Source organism: Lacerta agilis, chromosome 15, assembly GCF_009819535.1.
Source record: "Lacerta agilis isolate rLacAgi1 chromosome 15, rLacAgi1.pri, whole genome shotgun sequence".
Lineage (NCBI taxonomy): Eukaryota > Metazoa > Chordata > Lepidosauria > Squamata > Lacertidae > Lacerta > Lacerta agilis.
The window spans coordinates 3478967-3497298 of record NC_046326.1 but is presented as its reverse complement, the minus strand read 5'-3'; the positions used below and the strand labels follow the sequence as shown (position 1 = coordinate 3497298).

The window sequence follows — 18332 nt, the reverse complement described above, 5'->3', positions numbered from 1 at the left end:
CTTCCGGGTTTGTCGCTAGGCTGGCAAGGAGTCGCAGGCGCGGCTTCAGGCGCCTCAGTCCCTCTGGGGTGGGGGAGGCGATGAAGAGAGTCACCTTGTTTGTTAATGGCAGCCCCAGGAATGGAAAGGTAAGCGAGGGTGTTTTATTTTCACTTTGGTGGAAAGGGGCTTGAATAATGAGGAGATTTACTTTAATTTTCATCATTCCAGTCATGATACAACGCAGTGCAAGAGGCACGTAAAGCGACAGAGCCAAGTCTCTGCTCCCGAGCAGCTTACAATCGAAAACAGGCAGTGAAGTTGCTAGATCTCAAGGTCTGGTTAGAAGTTTACGGGTTTGGGGTCCTGTACCAATTTACCTAGGAGTAAGTCCCATTGGGACTCACTTCTACGTAGACCTTCAATTTTAGTCATTTGATTTACACGGCATCCTTTAGAAACGTTTCTAGGGTGAATTTACCCCCCCCCCCCGCCCTGCCCCAAGATAAAACATGCAGATTAAAATTATACTGAACAGTAGCATTTATTTATTTATTTATTTATTTATTTAATAAATAATAATAGAGGTCACTGAGCAGGTAAATTCCAGCAGTGGAGTGCCACTTCTGAGAAGACATCTTGGTGATCCTCTTTCATAGAATGTCACATGGAATAAGTAAATATTTTTTTTAAAAAAAAAAGTTAAGGAAATTATGCCCTGCCTATTTAATTATAAAAGCCTTAAAGCAAGAAGGCTCACCATATATATTTACTGATCAAAATGAAATTAATCATGTAATTATATTCAATAAACTCAATCACCCAAGATTGATCAGCTTGGAAAACTGGCAACAACTCTGTTTGACCCAAATATTTAAAATTAGTATTTGTTTTAAGCAAGGCGCATGTGTTTTAGAATGTAATTTTATAGTGTATATTTTTTTAACTGTGGATCTTATTTTGAAAAGAATTAGGCTAACTTGTCCTTAACACCTTTATAGGTAATATACACATAAATATATAATATACACATTCACAAATTTATGTAAATTGGTTAGAGAATTTTATTACTTAAGGGATATACAAAGAAAATAAATGCAATAAATATATGTGGGGGAGACAAAGGAAAGAGTGAGTGGGTGGGTAGGAAGTAGATAATTACTATGGAAAAACAAGCTGGCAGAACGGATTAGACTTTGCTGGGTTGGCTGTTGGATGTGAGACTAATAAAAGCCCTGCTGGATCAGACCAAAGGCCTGTCTAGTCCAGCATCCTGTTTTGCACAGTGGCCACACAGATGCCTATGGGCACCAGCGTAGCAACCCCCACCAGCACCTGGAGTGGAGAGATCACCCAAATTTGCTGAGCTTCTTTTGGGAGATAGCCCTGCAGGCCCCCCCCCCCCATGTTGCCAGGTGCACCCTCTGTCTCTGCCTCCAAAGGCTTGCACAGCACAGATGTTGCAGCATCCCTGGCTACAAGCACCTCTCTTTGGGGGCAGGGGAGGGGGCAGCTCAGGCACCAGGGATGGCAGCAGCAGCTGACCTGAGGACTCTCAAGGAGAGGAGGCTGAGGAAACACTCCACAAAGGAGGGTGTTCAAAAATGGGCGAGAGGCTGCTAGCTCTGCAGGCAAGGGGTGCCACAGAAAGAATTTAGTTGGTTAAGGGAGCCGTGGGCTCAAATAGGTTGAAAATTTCTGCCCTAAAGCAAAAAGGTTTCACCTGGTACCTAAGAGTGAGTCAGAAATTAACAAAATAAAATAAAAAATTCCTTCCAGTAGCACCTTAGAGACCAAATAAGTTTGTTCTGGTCTCTAAGGCGCTACTGGAAGGAATATTTTATTTTATTTTGTTTTGACTATGGCAGACCACACGGCTACCTACCTGTATCAGAAATTAACAACAGCTTAATGTATAATATAATAATTTATTATTTATACCCCAGCCACTCTGGGCGGCTCCCAGCAGAATATTAAAAACACGATAAAACTTCAAACATTAAGAACTTCCCTCAACTCAACTCATTTTATTTCGGCTTTAAGCCCATAAACATACCGGTAACAACCAAAAACAGAAACAGAACAGCACAGACTGGTTTACAATTACTAACAATAAAACAGCTTAAAAATACTCAGCTGAGTAGAATTTGATAAAAGTTAGATTAAAATTTCAAACTGTATATAGCAAACCATTGTGTTTCTTAAGTGTCAGGAGGACTGAGGTCAGAAATTTTGCCATATGTAAAGTTACAGTAAGGTCTGTATCTTGCAACAGAAGAGCAAGGTAAGTCTCTTCCAAATACCCCAGTAATTTTTGAATTAATGGAAGTAGTAAAGTCTTTTGGGCATCAGAATACAAGGGGCAGACAACCACTACAGTATATGGTGCAAGGATTCAATTGAGCGGTTATCACAGGCACATAAGACTGAAACTTGGCCCCCAGAAAATCTGTGAAAAAGAACGTTTGAAGGGAAGACATTAAATTGCTTTAAAAAAGCGAAATGGTGACTAGCAATAGAAAGAGTTGATAGATAGGCAGGTGTTTGAAGTGGGGGTACAATGCCCAGAGATCTTGGTGAGCATGTCCCCCCGCCTAGCATAAGGGCTGCCTTCAGTAGTGATTCTGGGTGGAGGGCAGGGATTTCTACATTGCCCCCAAGTATGGTGATGGGTTGCAAGTTGTGTCCAAAACAAAAGGTTGAGTAGCTTATTGCCCATCATCATTAAAAATAATAACACTAATACTATTTTGCCCTCCAACATGCCATCCTAATTACTGCCATCCTTTCTGAACTGGATGTATGCAAACAGCTGAATTTTCCATTTTTCCTTTTTTCATGTTCGTAAATTTCACTTGGAGGTTTGTTTGTCTCTGAGACCTGTTCTTTAAAAAAAATCCTTGATAACTATACATGTTGGTTCTGAAGACATAGCCGTTAGCTGTAGACATAGCCATTAAAAGCTCTAGGTGGCTTTGGAATTTAGTGAAACATAGGTAAACATGGCATTCCAAAAATGGTTTTATTTATTGCCTTTGGAAATACTGAGCAAGTTTAGAGATGGACCAGATGAGTCATACAGGGAGGGAAATTGTTACCGGTATTTGAAGTAGCTGTCTGTGAAACTAGTAAATACAGTAAAAATGGACCTTGACTGTGTCTTGTAGCTTGTAAGGGGAGAGCTAAACCACAAGTCCCAGTTAAGATGGCATGCTCAGCCAAGCCTTGACTTAGCTCAGCATGGCTTGGCAGTAGAAAGGACCAGGGAGGAGCAAAGCAGCTGTGAGTTTTTCTCTGAGCCCACTTGCTTGCATCGTCTGGCAAAGGTATAGTTCGACTGACCGTGTCACATGAATCAGATCAGTCCGTTTTGAAGTTGTAACTTTTTTTGCAGGCAACTACTGTATACCCAAGAAAACCACATGCATAAAACTCTTACTCTCTTAGTAAGCTAAAATTAGTATGCAGTGCCTTCATTCTTTTCGTTTAATGTTTTTAATACTGTATAAGGAAGTGTACACTGTTGAATTGTACCTGGAAACATTTACAAATGTCTTCCTGAAAAAAAGCTCAGGGTGTCCTGGCTTTTACTTTTTGAAATATATCAGTACTATAATACAAAGTGGACTTTGTTTTTGTTGTTTTTTCTTAAGCAGTGCAGAGAGTTTGGCTATTGAGCAGAGGCTCAGGTGACTTTTGACATGTTAAAACCTACAGTGGCACACTGTTTTGTTGACTAAACTGAAGACAACCACGGATAACCTGCTCTATTTTAGAGTTTTGGGTGGGAAAGTCTAAAAAGCTTTCTAATTCAAAATTTTCCAGAAAAGTGACTTGGCTGGCTTTCATTTACAGTACTGGCAGTCATACATCAACAGAGGGACAGAATAGAAATAGCAGCATTAAGCATAAATTTAGCAGGTGCTCCTCCTGTTGCTGTTTCTGCTCATAATCAACATCAGGCAGCCAGGCTCTGATTAGGAACAAGAACAGGAACCATAAATAATAAACTCTCTGTGTTTGAGGCAAACCATCTTTCCCCCCTTTTCATTCACTGGAACCCCATGCACCTGTAGTGTTTTGTGAAGCTGCTGACTTTTTAAGATCTTGTTTGAGTTATGAATCTGTGCTTTAGCTGAATGAAAACACATGACAGCTGCATTTGAATGTGCCATAATTCAAATGGTGGTGAGGTTTCTGGCATTTCCCCATCTACGTCTGCTACTCAGGTTGGACATGGAATTTTGGTTCATAAAACAAAAGTGGGGGCCCTAAAACATTAACCACTATTGGGCTAAAATACTCACCTTCTCTTTTTACAGGTTGTGGCTGTTTATGGGACTCTGTCTGATTTGCTGTCTGTAGCCAGTAATAAGCTTGGAATAAAAGCAACCAGCGTGTACAATGGGAGAGGTGGGCTCATTGACGACATTGCTTTGATAAGGTAAGTTGGGCCTGAATTTAATTTTCACATGATTGGAACTTTCTTGCAGAAACTAAAAGGAACCAACAGCTGCTTGGAGGGAAGTGGGTGACTGTCAACTGTCCGTTAGGACACAGTCACTTCATTGCACTGGAATGTGCCGTTGCTTTCTGACCTTCCAAAAGTGGGGTAGCTGCTCATGAGGACCAATTCAAAACTGCTCGCCAAACTACACCTTGGTTTGGGGGAGCATGTTGTGGACTCCCTCCTTTTCCCTCCTCCATTTCCTGGTTTGGAAGAACTAGAGTTTGTCGTAAAGAGCACAATCTGCCTGTAGACCAAAAATAAAAATCCATTTTAAAACAGTTTTCAGTTCTAGTAGGGTGGTGAGCCAGAGTTTGTAGTAACCATAGTTTGCCTGTTTCAGAGATTATTGTGGACTCTGATTCAGCGTTCAAAATCACCAAGCACTAAGTGCATTTTGCAACTGGATGGAGATGTGCAGGAACTTAGCACCTCCACTTGCCTGGCTGCAGTCAGCTGGTGAGCCAGGCAAGTGGCAGCAAAAGACATGTGTCTTGCCACCCCATCACCCAGCAGCAAACTGTCCCTATATATAATTATTAATATTTGCTGTCAGACAAATCACCTGGTCTGCGGAGTAGTGTGGCAGCAAAAAAGAAAAGAAAAAGGCACACAGACATTTTTTGGCTCCCACAACCCAGGAGCCACATGGCTCCTTGCTTTTTAACACTGCTCTAATATAATTATTCCCTCAAATAGTTATTGTTATGTATCAGTTTTGTCTGATGCCTTCAGAGGCTGGAATTAATTTCTTGGGAAATATACCCAATATACAAATTCTCATTCAGATTTTCTTGCAAAAATCTGGATCTAACTCAAATTTTCTCCAGTGTCCCCAATTGTGAGTGTTGTTGCATTTTTTGGTGACTGGATCAAAATGAGGTGTACAAGTATTGGATTGCAAAATTGAACACTTAACTGTTTACTGAGAGTTAACTTTTAGAAAATACATTCTGCTATCAGTTTTTGAAGACAATTGAAACAACTGTTCCATATCTGGCATTAACAAAATATTACTCTGCTCATAGAGTAATTGTGGCTTGTATGACATGGCTGGGTGTGCCCAAATAACTTTTCCTGCGAGCCCAGAAAGCCTGTCTTTGTGGGAAGTAGTTACTTCAGACACACATGCAAAGGAGAGGGAAGAGCTTAACATACTTGAGGGTGGGATCAGAACTGGATGCTAGGTTTCTAAGAGAGGGTCTACACATTCAGAAAAGCATCATGATGCAACCCCCTTACGACAATGCCAGAATGCAGGTAGGAAATAGCATGCCCAAATGCTCTCCTGCATCCCTGGTAGCTTAGCTCATGTGAGTTTTGGATGGAATGCATTCAGACATGCAGTCCTCTGCCTGCATTCTGTAGTAACACAGTCTTAGAAGGGCTTAACCAAATTATTTATTTATTCATTTATCTCATAAAATTTATATACCATTTGATCGTAGAAAACCTCAAAGCAGTTTACAAAAAAGGTAAAACCATAAAATTATCTCTAAAATATTTACAACCATACTTTAAAGCATGCATAATTTAAAACATGATGGTGATTGTTTTCCACCCTCAGTTATTTACTGCCTCTCTGGCACCCTGCCAATTATCCTGGAACAGTTCCTTCGCTTTTAATGCCCCTTAGTTGGAATTTAAAACCTTGGAGATTGAAGTTATGCTGCTGGTCACTATTGCCCTAAAGCGAGTTATATACCGTCTCTCTTTCTCTCTTCCCACTTCAGGGATGATGATGTCCTCTTTGTATGTGAAGGGGAGCCGTTCATTGGTAAGAATCCAGAATTTTGCTCTGTTGCTTTTTGTCTTGTGAAATGGACATATTCACGACGGCACTAAAAGTGTTCATGTACCTTCCATGCTTACAGATCCCCAGAATGATGTAAACCCTCCTGAAGCATTAAAAGGCTCTCACTCAGACTGGATAACTCTCAATGTTGGAGGGCGGTACTTCACAACTACCCGGTAAGAGCCTGTCACTTTGTTGTCACAAGGTTATTTATATTTGCAAAACGCTGCAACGAACTCAATGAGTCAGCAGACAAAATCATTACCAACATTGCAGAAAATTACTCCATCCCACTAAAACACAGGCTCCAAATTCTAGGCAGTACCTCTCAGCTCCAACCCTCTACAGTTGAATGCCCTTTTAAAGTAAATAAATTGTGCAATGACAAACCTAGACAAGCATCTTAAAAAGCAAAGACATCACCTTGCCGACAAAGGTCCTTATAGTTAAAGCTATGGTTTTCCAAGTAGTGATGTATGGAAATGAGAGATGGACCATAAAGAAGGCTGATCGCCGAATAATTGATGCTTTTGAATTATGGTGCTGGAGGAGACTCTTGAGAGTCCCATGGACTGCAAGAAGATCAAACCTATCCACTCTGAAGGAAATCAGCCCTGAGTGCTCACTGGAAGGACAGATCCTGAAGCTGAGGCTCCAATACTTTGGCCACCTCATGAGAAGAGAAGACTCCCTGGAAAAGACCCTGATGTTGGGAAAGATGGAGGGCTCAAGGAGAAGGGGACGACAGAGGATGAGATGGTTGGACAGTGTTCTCGAAGCTACCAACATGAGTTTGACCAAACTGCGGGAGGCAGTGGAAGACAGGAGTCACAAAGAGTTGGACATGACTAAACAACACCAACAAATTGTGCTTGTTGGTTTTCTAAATGACGATGGAGCAAAGGGAAGGTACAGCATAGAAAAAATAGGAAGGCCATTGGTCCATCTACCTGACTGTTGTCTACAAGGACTGGCAATGGCTCTCCAGGGCTTCAGCCCTCTCGGGGGATGTGGGAAATTGAATCTGGGGCACGTGACATCCAAAGTAGATGCTCATCCACTGAGTTACGGCCCTCTTCCATAAGGTTTGCAGTTAAAAGTACCAAACACAGAGGGAAATATCTCTGCAAAACAAAACAAAACCCATGCAAAACCTGAACATCATTCTAAAAATCAAAGACTTGAACGTATTTGTTAATACTTCTGCTTTTCCCCCCTAGGACCACATTAGTTAGTAAAGAACCTGATAGCATGCTGGCTCGCATGTTTAAAGATAAAGGTCAGTATGGACTAAAATTATTCTAAGACAATCCCCCATTTTTTACACTTTGTTATGGGAGCCTCTCTCAAAGCAGACAAATAGTTTATCAAAAGGTGCATTGCATAGCTTCACTGGCAGCTGCCCCATTGTATGACAGGTTGGTTGTTTCTGCAAACAAATTAGCTTTGTGTCTTGTTGTTGGATTATTGTTCATGTTGTGTGATGCTCCATTTTTGCTTCTTCCCTGTATGAGTGAGAAGAAGAACCTAGGAACCCAGATTCAAGCCTGGCTTCCTCTTACAAATGAACTTGGAATTTTTTCCTTGTAAAGCAACAAAAAAGATCCCCAATTAATCAGTCTTACAATACAGAGGAATAATCAGGATTGCAATCTTAATTATGTTTTAAATCACTGGCTTGAATTCAGGTTGGCAAGACAAAGGTTAATTGCCCCCCTTTAGTCATTGTGACATCATTTGATTGACAGGTGGGCAGTCCCACCACCCTTCAAAAATGGCCCACAGGGGCTGTGGGAGCTCAGGATCCGGACCACCAGGTGGAACCTGTTTCATGCCCCTGTATTATAGGAAAGCTCAGAGCAGTATTTGAAGTTAGCCCAGGCACCAGGCAGAGGGCCTTCTCGGTAGTGGCGCCCTCCCTGTGGAACACCTTCCCTTCAGATGTCAAGGAGATAAACAACTATCAGACTTAGAAGACAATTGAAGGCAAGCCTGTTCCAGAAAGTTTTACGGACTGGTGTTTTTATTATGTTTTTAGATGTGTTGTAAGCCGCCCAGAATGACTGGGGAAACCCAGCCAGATGGGCGGGGTATTTATTATTATTATTATTTATTTTGCAACTAGTGCAGGTCCCATTGTGACTCTGTGGAGATCTCTGGATGCCAGGTTGGCAGCTGGGGAAAGCAGAATATCACTTAGAGAAGTATCTGAAATATTTTCCTTGAAGCTTGAATTAGTTTTATTCTGGATTGTTTTATTTGATGTTTTAGTGTGTTGTAAGCCGCATTGTGATTTGTTCTTTAAAATATAAAGTGATATAGAAATGGAAATAATAATAATAATAATCACACCAGGCAAGGGGAAATGGTGCCTAGACATTCCATTGTGGCAACCGTAGCCCAGGCTTAAGGTGCCGTTTGGCAATTAGATTATATAGCTGAGTTTCTAACACAGGCTCAGAGACTTCTCTGGACCCCCTAGTCCAGAATCTGAACTCTGGTCTAGCTGAAATGCCGTGACTGTAATCTGTATCTCACCAGTGCTCTTATAAGTAGGATGGAAGTGTTAGAACAGCCCCTATATTTGGTCTTTGGCTTGCTCTTTCCTTTGTAACATTTTGAGTTGAAACTCTTAAGAGGACTTTTGAAAATTGCTCCCTTTCCCAAGCTCTCTGTTTTTAAATAACTTCCTTGAGCTCCTGCACAACTGGGTTATTACAATAATAAATCTGATTTTTGAATGCTTTCTCTTTTTGTGCACTGAATTTTTGTGTGATCCTTCCTGTTGGAAACAGATGCCTGGGGGAATAAGCAAGATCACCGGGGAGCCTTCCTAGTCGACCGTAGTCCGGAGTACTTTGAACCAATTTTGAACTTTTTGCGTCATGGACAGCTTATTGTAAATGAAGGCATTAATTTGCTAGGTATGTATTATTGAGGGTACCAGTCATGTTACCATTTTGTTGTTGTTTGCTGCCAAACTCTTGTTCTCAGATGAAACTAAAGAGGCTGGTGGATGGTGCTGTCAGAAAACTAATTGTTGGTTAGTTTGGTTTTCCTTAGCGGGGGGGGGGGGGACCTATATGTGATTCAGAAGATTGATTATTGAAGTATTAAAACAAAACAGAACAAAAATAAATTGCAGCTGAGAGAAGTGGACTCCAGCTTAGGACAGTGGGACATATCCAGCTAAGATCTACTCAGAGTAGATCCATTGAAATTAGTAGACCAAAGTTAGCAGTGTCTACCTATTGTTAGTGGGTCTACTCTGTGTAGGACTAGCTTATTTTCCCCTCGCACTGTTTTCACACTCCAAATGCCACTCCTGAAGCTGTTAAATCATTTAGGTGGGAGTGTGGAGGTCTCTTTCCCAGTGTCTCTTTCTCCTGGCAGCTTTGGAGGAGAAAAGGAAGAAAGCCAAATCTTCTTTCTTTCTTTCTTTTTTGAAGGAAAATAATGATAGAAAAAAGGGGTCAAGTCTCCTTCCCTGACCTAATTCAGGGCCACTTTGGTTAATTCTTAGCTTTAAAAAAGAAGAAAAATGTCAGAATATATTATCGTAGAGCTCACACTTTACATCCTAGCTCTTAATTGATTGGAACTAGAGAAACTACAACTAACACAGAATACATTCTCAGTATAGCATGTCAAAACTCCCTTGGCTCAAGTGGAACAAGTACTTCACCCTAAATATATATGTTGCTGTCAGCTTATTAAAGGCTGGAATAATCGCCGTTTTATTAATCAGAAATGTGTGAGAGTAATTTGGGGACATTGCATCCTGTGCTCTTAAATTTTATTCACCTCTTTGCATCCCCCATGGAAAAGAACACTACTTGTTTTGGAAGCATACTTTTCCGAAATTGGATAACCATGGGGCCCTTTTGGCCGGAAATCTAATTCTCCTTTCCTCTGTCCCAATTACATCCAATATAAGAATGTGTACAACCGACAGTTTTATTGGTGTGTGCTGCTCATAGGGAGAGAGTTTACAACTTTTAAGCAACCTCGTTCTCTTCCCAAGAGAAGAGGTAACATCAGTGGGTATGAAGCTGAAACATGCAGTCTGAGTTCCTGCAGTCACAGGACTGGACTTGGCACCTGTGCACATGTAATAGTCCAGTGCTTTGGCTGCAGAGAGACCTGAGTTCAAATCCTCACCCAGTCATGAAGCTATTCTGTGCCATTATGAGCTCAACAGAAGAAGGGGGATAGAATTGTGTATAATAATGATGATAATGATGATCTAATCAGGATTTTACTTAATCACAGTTAATGAACCTTTGCAGGATCTTGTGTGCACTCTCTCTCTCACTCACACACTCTCACACACATACCCCTTTGCTGCCCAGGTTTAACCCCCTTATAATTTCAGTTAGTACTGATTATAAGTACTGTAGGGTTTTGGTTGTTTCTTTACCTTTTACTACTTATGACACTTCTTTTAAGTGTAATAGTTAAAATAACAATGTAAAAACACCTGCCCCATACCAGTGGTGGTGGGTATGGGTGTTTTTTTTAGTTAACGCTAACCATGGTGTGTTGTTAACCAGTCTTCAAACCCATATTTCAAGTCCTGCTTAACTGCAACTATGGTTAATTCTCATAATGGTTAAAATCGGTAGAGACGTCTCCCCACTGGTGCAAGGGTTCCGTTACTGGATGCTGTGCTGCGTGCATGTTAGCGGGAGACCACGTGCTGATCGAGTGGGGAGTTGCTTGTACTGACATAAGCCAGTTAGAGCATTCACTTTGGGGAAAAAGAATTTGTGCATAATCATGTGACTGGCTCCTACAACCCCGTTTAAGGGACCAGGATGCTGAGCATGTCTGAAACTACATGGTATGTCATTTCTGTGCAGCTTTTCACCATTGTTTTTAGCTGTTTTCATTATACACTTGTACCTTGATTGTTGAACGCCTTGGTACTCGTCCGTTTTGGCTCCCGAACGGCGCAGACTCGGAAGTGAGTGTTCCAGTTTGCGACCGTTCTTTGGAAGCCAAATGTCCAATGGGGCTTCCGCAGCTTCCAAATGGCTGCAGGAACTTCCTGCAGCCAATCAGAAGCCGTGTCTTGGTTTCCGAATGTTTTGGAAGTCGAACGGACTTCTGGAACAGATTCCGTTTGACTTCCGAGGTACCACTGTATTGCATACATTGCCTTGAGACATATATGTGGAAGATAATTAATTAAGAATAATGATAATTGTAATTTATACCAAGGATACATTCATGTTCTTTTCTCTTGTGCTAGGAGTCTTAGAAGAAGCCAGGTTTTTTGGGGTTGACTCACTGATTGAACATCTAGAAGCAGCTATTAAGGTAATTACAGTTTTTGCAACCACCTTATTTTCTTGCCCATTAAAAATGTCAGTGATATTGGGTTGAAATTTCTATTCATGTCTACTCAGAAGCAAGCGTTATTAAGGTTGGAACTTAACTGGAGCACATCTCACTGAAAACAACAGAAATTCTGGGTAGACACGTAAGATTGCACTGTAAGGGTGGTTTCTACCCTTCTACACTCAGATAATTTGCTTATTAAAACAATGTTGAAATAACTGTGTAGTATGTTAGATTAAGGGATGCGGGTGGCGCTCTGGGTTAAACCACAGAGCCTAGGCTTTGCTGATCAGAAGGTCGGCAGTTCGAATCCCCGAGACAGGGTGAGCTCCCGTTGCTCGGTCCCTGCTCCTGCCAACCTAGCAGTTCAAACGCATGCCAAAGTGCAAGTAGATAAAAAGGGACTGCTCTGGTGGGAAGGTAAACAGCATTTTCGTGTGCTATTCTGGTTCACCAGAAGCGGCTTTGTCATGCCGGCCACATGACCCGGAAGCTGTACGCCGACTCCCTCGGCCAGTAATGCGAGATGAGGGCTGCAACCCCAGAGTCGGACACGACTGGACCTAATGGTCAGGGGTCCCTTTACCTTTACCTATATTAGATTAATATGGAGATTTTGTTATTATTATTATTGCTCTTGGATTACAAAACAGATGTAAAATAAATGTGCTAAATCACAATCCATATGCATCAGAAATTTTCTCCCAGTTCAGAATTTTTCCAATATCCCAACATCACTGAAAACTTAACTAGTAGTTGAATGTCATCTCTTGCTGCTCTTCTTCTTTCCCTACAGAATTCACAACCAGCTGAAGATCATTCGCCAATCTCCCGAAAGGAATTTGTTAGGTTCCTACTTGCGACTTCAACCAAATCTGAGCTGCGCTGTCAGGTATCAAGAACAAAGACTGTTCTTTGTTAGTTAGGGTTATTCTATAGGTTATCATATAACTCCTAAGGCAAGGTGGGGAATCTTTCGGCCTGAAGGCCAGGGCCAGAACTGGCCTATCTTTTGTGGGTCATTTCAGGCCAATGGACAGAGCCCACCCAGCGGTCAAGTTTCAAGCTGCTAGGTGGCACAGGAAGCTTTTGATGTGGAGCAGAATTTAAAAATGTGTCCCCATGTTTCTATCTGAGATGGTATAAGAGCCTGCTGGATGGCGGATCTAGTCCAGCATCCTGTTCTGGCAGTGGCCAACCAGGTGCCTCTGGAAAGCCCTGAGTGAAATAGCACTCACTCACTTTGGATTCCCAGCAACTGACATTCAGAGGCATATTGCTTTTGACAGTGGATCTAGAAGAAAGCCATCATGAGCAATAGCCGTTGATAGCCTCCATGAATTTTACATTCTTTGGCTTCACTTTTGGACATTTCATACCGGTAGAAAGACTAGCACAGGTAGGAGTGGCCTGTGCAAGAATCCCTCTGTATGATATGCTAGTTTTTTAATTGCGGGAATTATTTTGTATTTTTAAATGGGGAGCATTACAAATGGTGTCCCATCATCCACAGTTTAAAGTGGTATGGTCTGCTCTCCAGCCACTTTCTACTGAATGTGTAAATGAAGGCTGTGACTACTACCTACTGTATAACTTAATATCCCACAATTATAATTATATTATAATTATATTATAACTTAATATCCCACAATGAATTGGAATAATTTGATCTTTTACCAATGGGGAGCCTCTATAGAAAATCCTCCCCATCTTTCTACAGTGCAGATAATTTGTCTGTTCTCTTGAACAGTATAATGCCAATACAGACAACAATTACACAGAGTTGATTAATGCATGTTCAGTTATGCTCTCTTTTTTTTTTGTTCATGACCATGCAGCAGTCAGTATTGTTAACTGGGTAGTTCCAAAATTAAATCCCATCTCATCCCCCCACACAGTCTGTGGCTTAAGGCTCTAGACATGTTTCTTAGCTCCAGTGCTGCAACTACAGTGTGGGGGTGCCACCATCCTCCCCAACGGGCTTCGTTGTAGGGGATTCTTGAGATCATGTAGGCAAAGTTTGTTGAGTGCTCTGAAGTGCTATACAGGCAGCAAGTCTTTCCCCCCTCCCTTCTCCCAATTTTTCAGGGTTTAAATTTCAGCGGGGCAGATCTCTCTCGTTTAGATCTCCGATATATCAACTTCAAGATGGCCAACTTGAGCCGATGCAACCTGGCCCATGCCAACCTGTGCTGTGCAAACCTTGAACGAGCAGATCTCTCTGGATCAGTTCTAGATGTGAGTGTGGGTTTTTTTGAGTGGGGCTAAAAACCAGCATACTTTTGTCTTTAGAAGAAAGTGGGTACGTTTATGCAGCTGGCCTGATTAACTGAATAAGGTTTCTTTAATAGCATGACAACTTTGTCCTGAGTCCAGGAGTGGCAGACCTCAGGCCTGGAGGCCAAATACAGCCCTCCAGTCCTCTCTAGCAAGCCCCTAGGACTCCCTTCCCAGCCACACCCCTTGCCCAGTACTTCGTCCTATTTGCATGGCAGGAATGTGTTCTTGACAGTGGAGAAGGAAGCCGCTTGACCACCTGGAGCGGCAAAACCGGGGGCAGGATGTTGCTCCATAGCGCGCATGTGCCAGCAAACCGCGAGCAAGCTGCAGAGCCAGGCTTTTTACCGGGTAGATGTAGGAAAGATTTTCAGAAAATAAGAGCATTTTGACAATTAAATAGGCTACCAATGGAGGCTGTGGAATTTCCATAAGCAGAGGCTGGTCAGGCATGTCTCAAACATAGAATATTCACATCTGGACTAGTTAATACTTTGCACATCTTCTGACTCTGATTCATTTTTGCTCTCCCTCTCTCTCTCTCTCTCCGTCAGTGTGCCAACCTCCAAGGAGTAAAGATGCTTTGTTCTAACGCAGAAGGAGCATCCCTGAAAGGGTGCAATTTTGAGGACCCCTCTGGCCTTAAAGCTAACCTAGAAGGTAAAAACAAGAACTAGATGCCTTTTTGTTTTTATATGACACATGCTGTAGTGACAGGGAAATTCTGAAATAGCTTGGAGGCGTCTCCTCACTTATGTGGGGGTTACATTCAGATGCCCTGCATGCATAAGTGAAATTGCTAATATGGGGAGCATTCTTTAAATGCCCTCTCTGGCACTCTCTCTCCAATTCATACAAAAAATACTGTATCCAAGAGTATCCACAACTAGAATTGAAGCTCTGGGGCCGGCAGGAGGCTGGAGGATGCATGGGAAAGTGGCTGTAGCTGCTGCTGCCCTACCCTGCAAATCAGCTGTTAGGTGGGGAGGCTGAGCAGCTAAACAAATCACCGCTGTGCCTCTGGTCTTTTTGGGGCTTCCTCCACCCTCACTGACATCCTCTTTGGGCTCCAGGGAATGTCTCCTCATGAACCACAAGGACCCTCAGCTCTCCTGCCATTTCCAGGTTAAATTGTATTATTTAAATATTTCCCAGCTCCATGAGCATATGCAGTCACATGTGAGTCGTTCGTGTGTAAGTGGGGGGGGGGGACGACGACACACCTGTACTAAAGTCAAAATGAGTTCATCCGCTGAACTTACAGTCTCCATATTACTCTTGGATAATTCTGAAGATGGATTGCTTCATAAGTGTGTTGGTTTGGAGTGGGGAGGCCTAGACGATGGCACCTCCGTATCAGACAGCTGTCAATGGGAAAGAACCTTGTCTGAGACCTTTAACTGCATTTCATTAAGAAACCAGAGCATCAAGCTGCAGAACCAGTGTGGTTCTCAATAAGAAGGTCAAGAGCAGGCTATGAGAACAAACTCGTTCACATTTTTAAACTGGACTTAAAATGTTATTTCCTACTTCAGGTGCTAACTTGAAAGGAGTTGATATGGAAGGTAGTCAGATGACTGGAATAAATCTGAGAGTTGCAACTTTGAAAAATGCAAAGCTAAAGAACTGCAACCTGAGAGGAGCAACCCTTGCAGGAACTGACTTGGAGGTAAGTTACATTTTCAGCTTTTGATCAACAGCTGAACATTTATAGGGTTTTTGTTAACATTTTTCACAAATCTCAGGTGACTTTTCATTTAAAAGGGTCTTTGATTCTCAATGCTACTGAATACATTTTTGTATCTTTCCATGGCTAGCTACCTTTTGGTTCGCTGTTGGCTCCAACTGTAAGGTATCACCTTGCATTTGTAATAAATTATCAGAAGTGTTTGCCCATGAAGGTGACTCAGAAACTACAACTAATCCAGAATGCAGCAGCTAGACTGGTGACTGGGAGCGGTCGACAGGACCATATAACACCGGTCCTGAAAAGCCTTTAAATGGCCTCAGCCCTGCATACCTGAAGGAGCATCTCCACCCCCATTGCTCAGCCCAGATACTGAGGTCCAGCTCTGAGGGCCTTCTGGCTTTTCCTTCGCTGTGAGAAGTGAGGTTACAGGGAACCAGGCAGAGGGCCTTCTCGGTAGTGGCGCCTTCCCTGTGGAACGCCCTCCCAGCAGATGTCAAGGAAATAAACAACTATCTGACTTTTAGAAGACATCTGAAGGCAACCCTGTTTAGGGAAGTTTTTAAATGTTTAATTTTTATTATGTTTTTATATATGTTGGAAGCCACTCAGAGTGGCTGGGGCAACTCAGATAGGTGGGGTGCTGTTGTTGTTGTTGTTATTATTATTATTATTATTATTATTATTATTATTATTATTATTATTATTATTATTATTATATTAAAACACAATTGACAACTAAATGGAGCGTCCTCTTTAATATCAAAATAAACATTGCACATAAAAAGCAGCTACAAAACACACAGAAAATTCAAAAGCATAGTAAACGACTGTACAAAATATCCTCTGAGCATCAGGAAGTAAAATACTGCAAATGGAAATCAACTAAGGTGTATAAATTCAACCTAACTTAACAAGATGGAAGCTGTTAGCTTTGTGTGTGCGTGTTTTAAACATATAAAAAGAGGAGACTTTAGTTACCAACGTCTCTCTGCCATTTCAGAATTGTGACCTGTCGGGCTGTGACCTGCAAGAAGCCAACCTGAGAGGGTCAAACGTGAAAGGGGCCATCTTCGAAGAGATGCTGACGCCGTTACACATGTCTCAGAGTGTCAGATAGGCTGTCCAGAAGAATCACCTGCGTTTCACCCTTTATCCTTAATAACGTAGGAGCAACAATTCTTCCATGGCTTTGAGTTTCTCTGTGGTTGACTAAGGAACTGCCTCCGATCACACGTATGTGGGAATTTCCCTTTCATAGGCGTAGAAGTAGCTGTTGAACCAAAGCAGGAAAGTTGGTGGGCTTTGGAAGCAGAGAGTTGCTGTTTGCTCTGAATACGTTGGCACTTGTGCACCACCTCACTCACTCCAGAATGCATTTTAAGAGATATGTTAATTTATTAAAGCACAATATATGCAATTTATATTTATTAAATGTCTAGTAGCAGTATAGATCATACACAGTAGCCAAAAAATGAGGTTTTGATTTGTTCATGTTGCATATTAAATAGCCCACTTGCCCACTTTCAGATACCACTTTTGTTATGACCAAATAGGTCCTTTTAATCTGTTTAGGTGTTTAGCATAAATAAGACCCAGTACACTCCAGGGAAGGTGCAAGTAAACTTCAGACAACCAAGGTTGGATATTCTCTGTAACATTGCTTTATTGATTAACAAACGTGACAAGACAGGGAACATGCACTCCTCCATATCATACACACATCCATAGTCACCACTCTGTGCACTGGATTGATCAGACCCAGTAACAGTCACGGGTGGCAAACGACAGCTGTCAATGCACACAACTGAGACTGGGGGGCTTTGAAATTTATACACCTTGTTCGTTCATCTGGTGCCTGGCAACTCCTGATGCTTACACAACTCCTTGTTGTTGGCATGTTTTCGGCATCTCTCATCCTTGTCCTTGGCATCGTCTCACAACTCTTATCTTATCGGAATGTTTTGTAAAACTCTGCAGCCCAATACCAGGCCTCCTTGTGCTGTTCTGTTCCAGCACACAGTATTTTTGCCAAAACATCAAGATGTTTTCCACATTTCATTAGCGCTTATACATCAAACATAGTTGGTCTCTAAGGTGCTACTGGAAGGATTTTTTGTTATTTTTTATTTTGTTTTGACTATGGCAGACCAACACGGCTACCTACCTGTAACTTATACAACTCAGTTCACTGACAGTTCAAAGACATTACGTCCATTTTGTGGTGTTCTTCAGCCTTTCAGACCCACACAAACTATACCATTCGCTACACTTTCAAAGTCATCTTTGTAGAACAAGAATGGCTGCTAAATAGAGTCTCTACATGTAACGTAGGCTTCACTCCTGTGAGCTCAGATTAATTTATTCAGTGTTTCAAAATAACGAATGATGAAGGGGGGGCCATCTTGCTCCCATCCCTTAACTGAGAGTGGTGGGTGTAGCAAGAACTTCCTTTCATGGTGCAGATTCATTCATCAGTCACATTTGGAACCAGCAGCAGGTGAGGGAAGTTGTGTGCTCTGGTCTAAACATCCCCTGCTGCTTATTATAGCACACTTTGAAATTGGATACACTCAGCGTAGAGGCTGTCAGCCCCAGATCCCAGAGGTTTATCCATTAGGAACATAGGAACCTGTCGGTAATATGGCAGACCCATCAGCCCATCTATCTCTGTAATGTCTGCATATGTCATATATGATACCAGGTGTGGGACAGATGGGTGTGGTTTGGAGAAAACTGCTTTG

At 42.0% G+C, this 18332-nt stretch overlaps 1 protein-coding gene across 3 annotated transcripts; it reads left to right on the top strand.

The window, feature by feature from the left end:
- KCTD9 (potassium channel tetramerization domain containing 9) lies at positions 1-17018 on the top strand. Of its 3 annotated transcripts, XM_033171856.1 has the most exons (12): positions 1-128; positions 4302-4423; positions 6220-6263; positions 6361-6457; positions 7502-7560; positions 9077-9205; positions 11536-11603; positions 12421-12516; positions 13713-13862; positions 14456-14561; positions 15437-15570; positions 16592-17018. In XM_033171856.1, exons 1-12 carry the CDS (start codon positions 81-83, stop codon positions 16706-16708), a joined length of 1170 nt encoding a protein of 389 aa, XP_033027747.1. In that variant the 5' UTR covers positions 1-80; the 3' UTR covers positions 16709-17018. The 3 variants fall into 3 exon arrangements, with proteins under 3 accessions (XP_033027747.1, XP_033027748.1, XP_033027749.1); XM_033171857.1 differs by lacking the exon at positions 9077-9205; XM_033171858.1 differs by lacking the exon at positions 13713-13862.
- The last annotated feature ends 1314 nt before the right edge of the window (positions 17019-18332 follow it).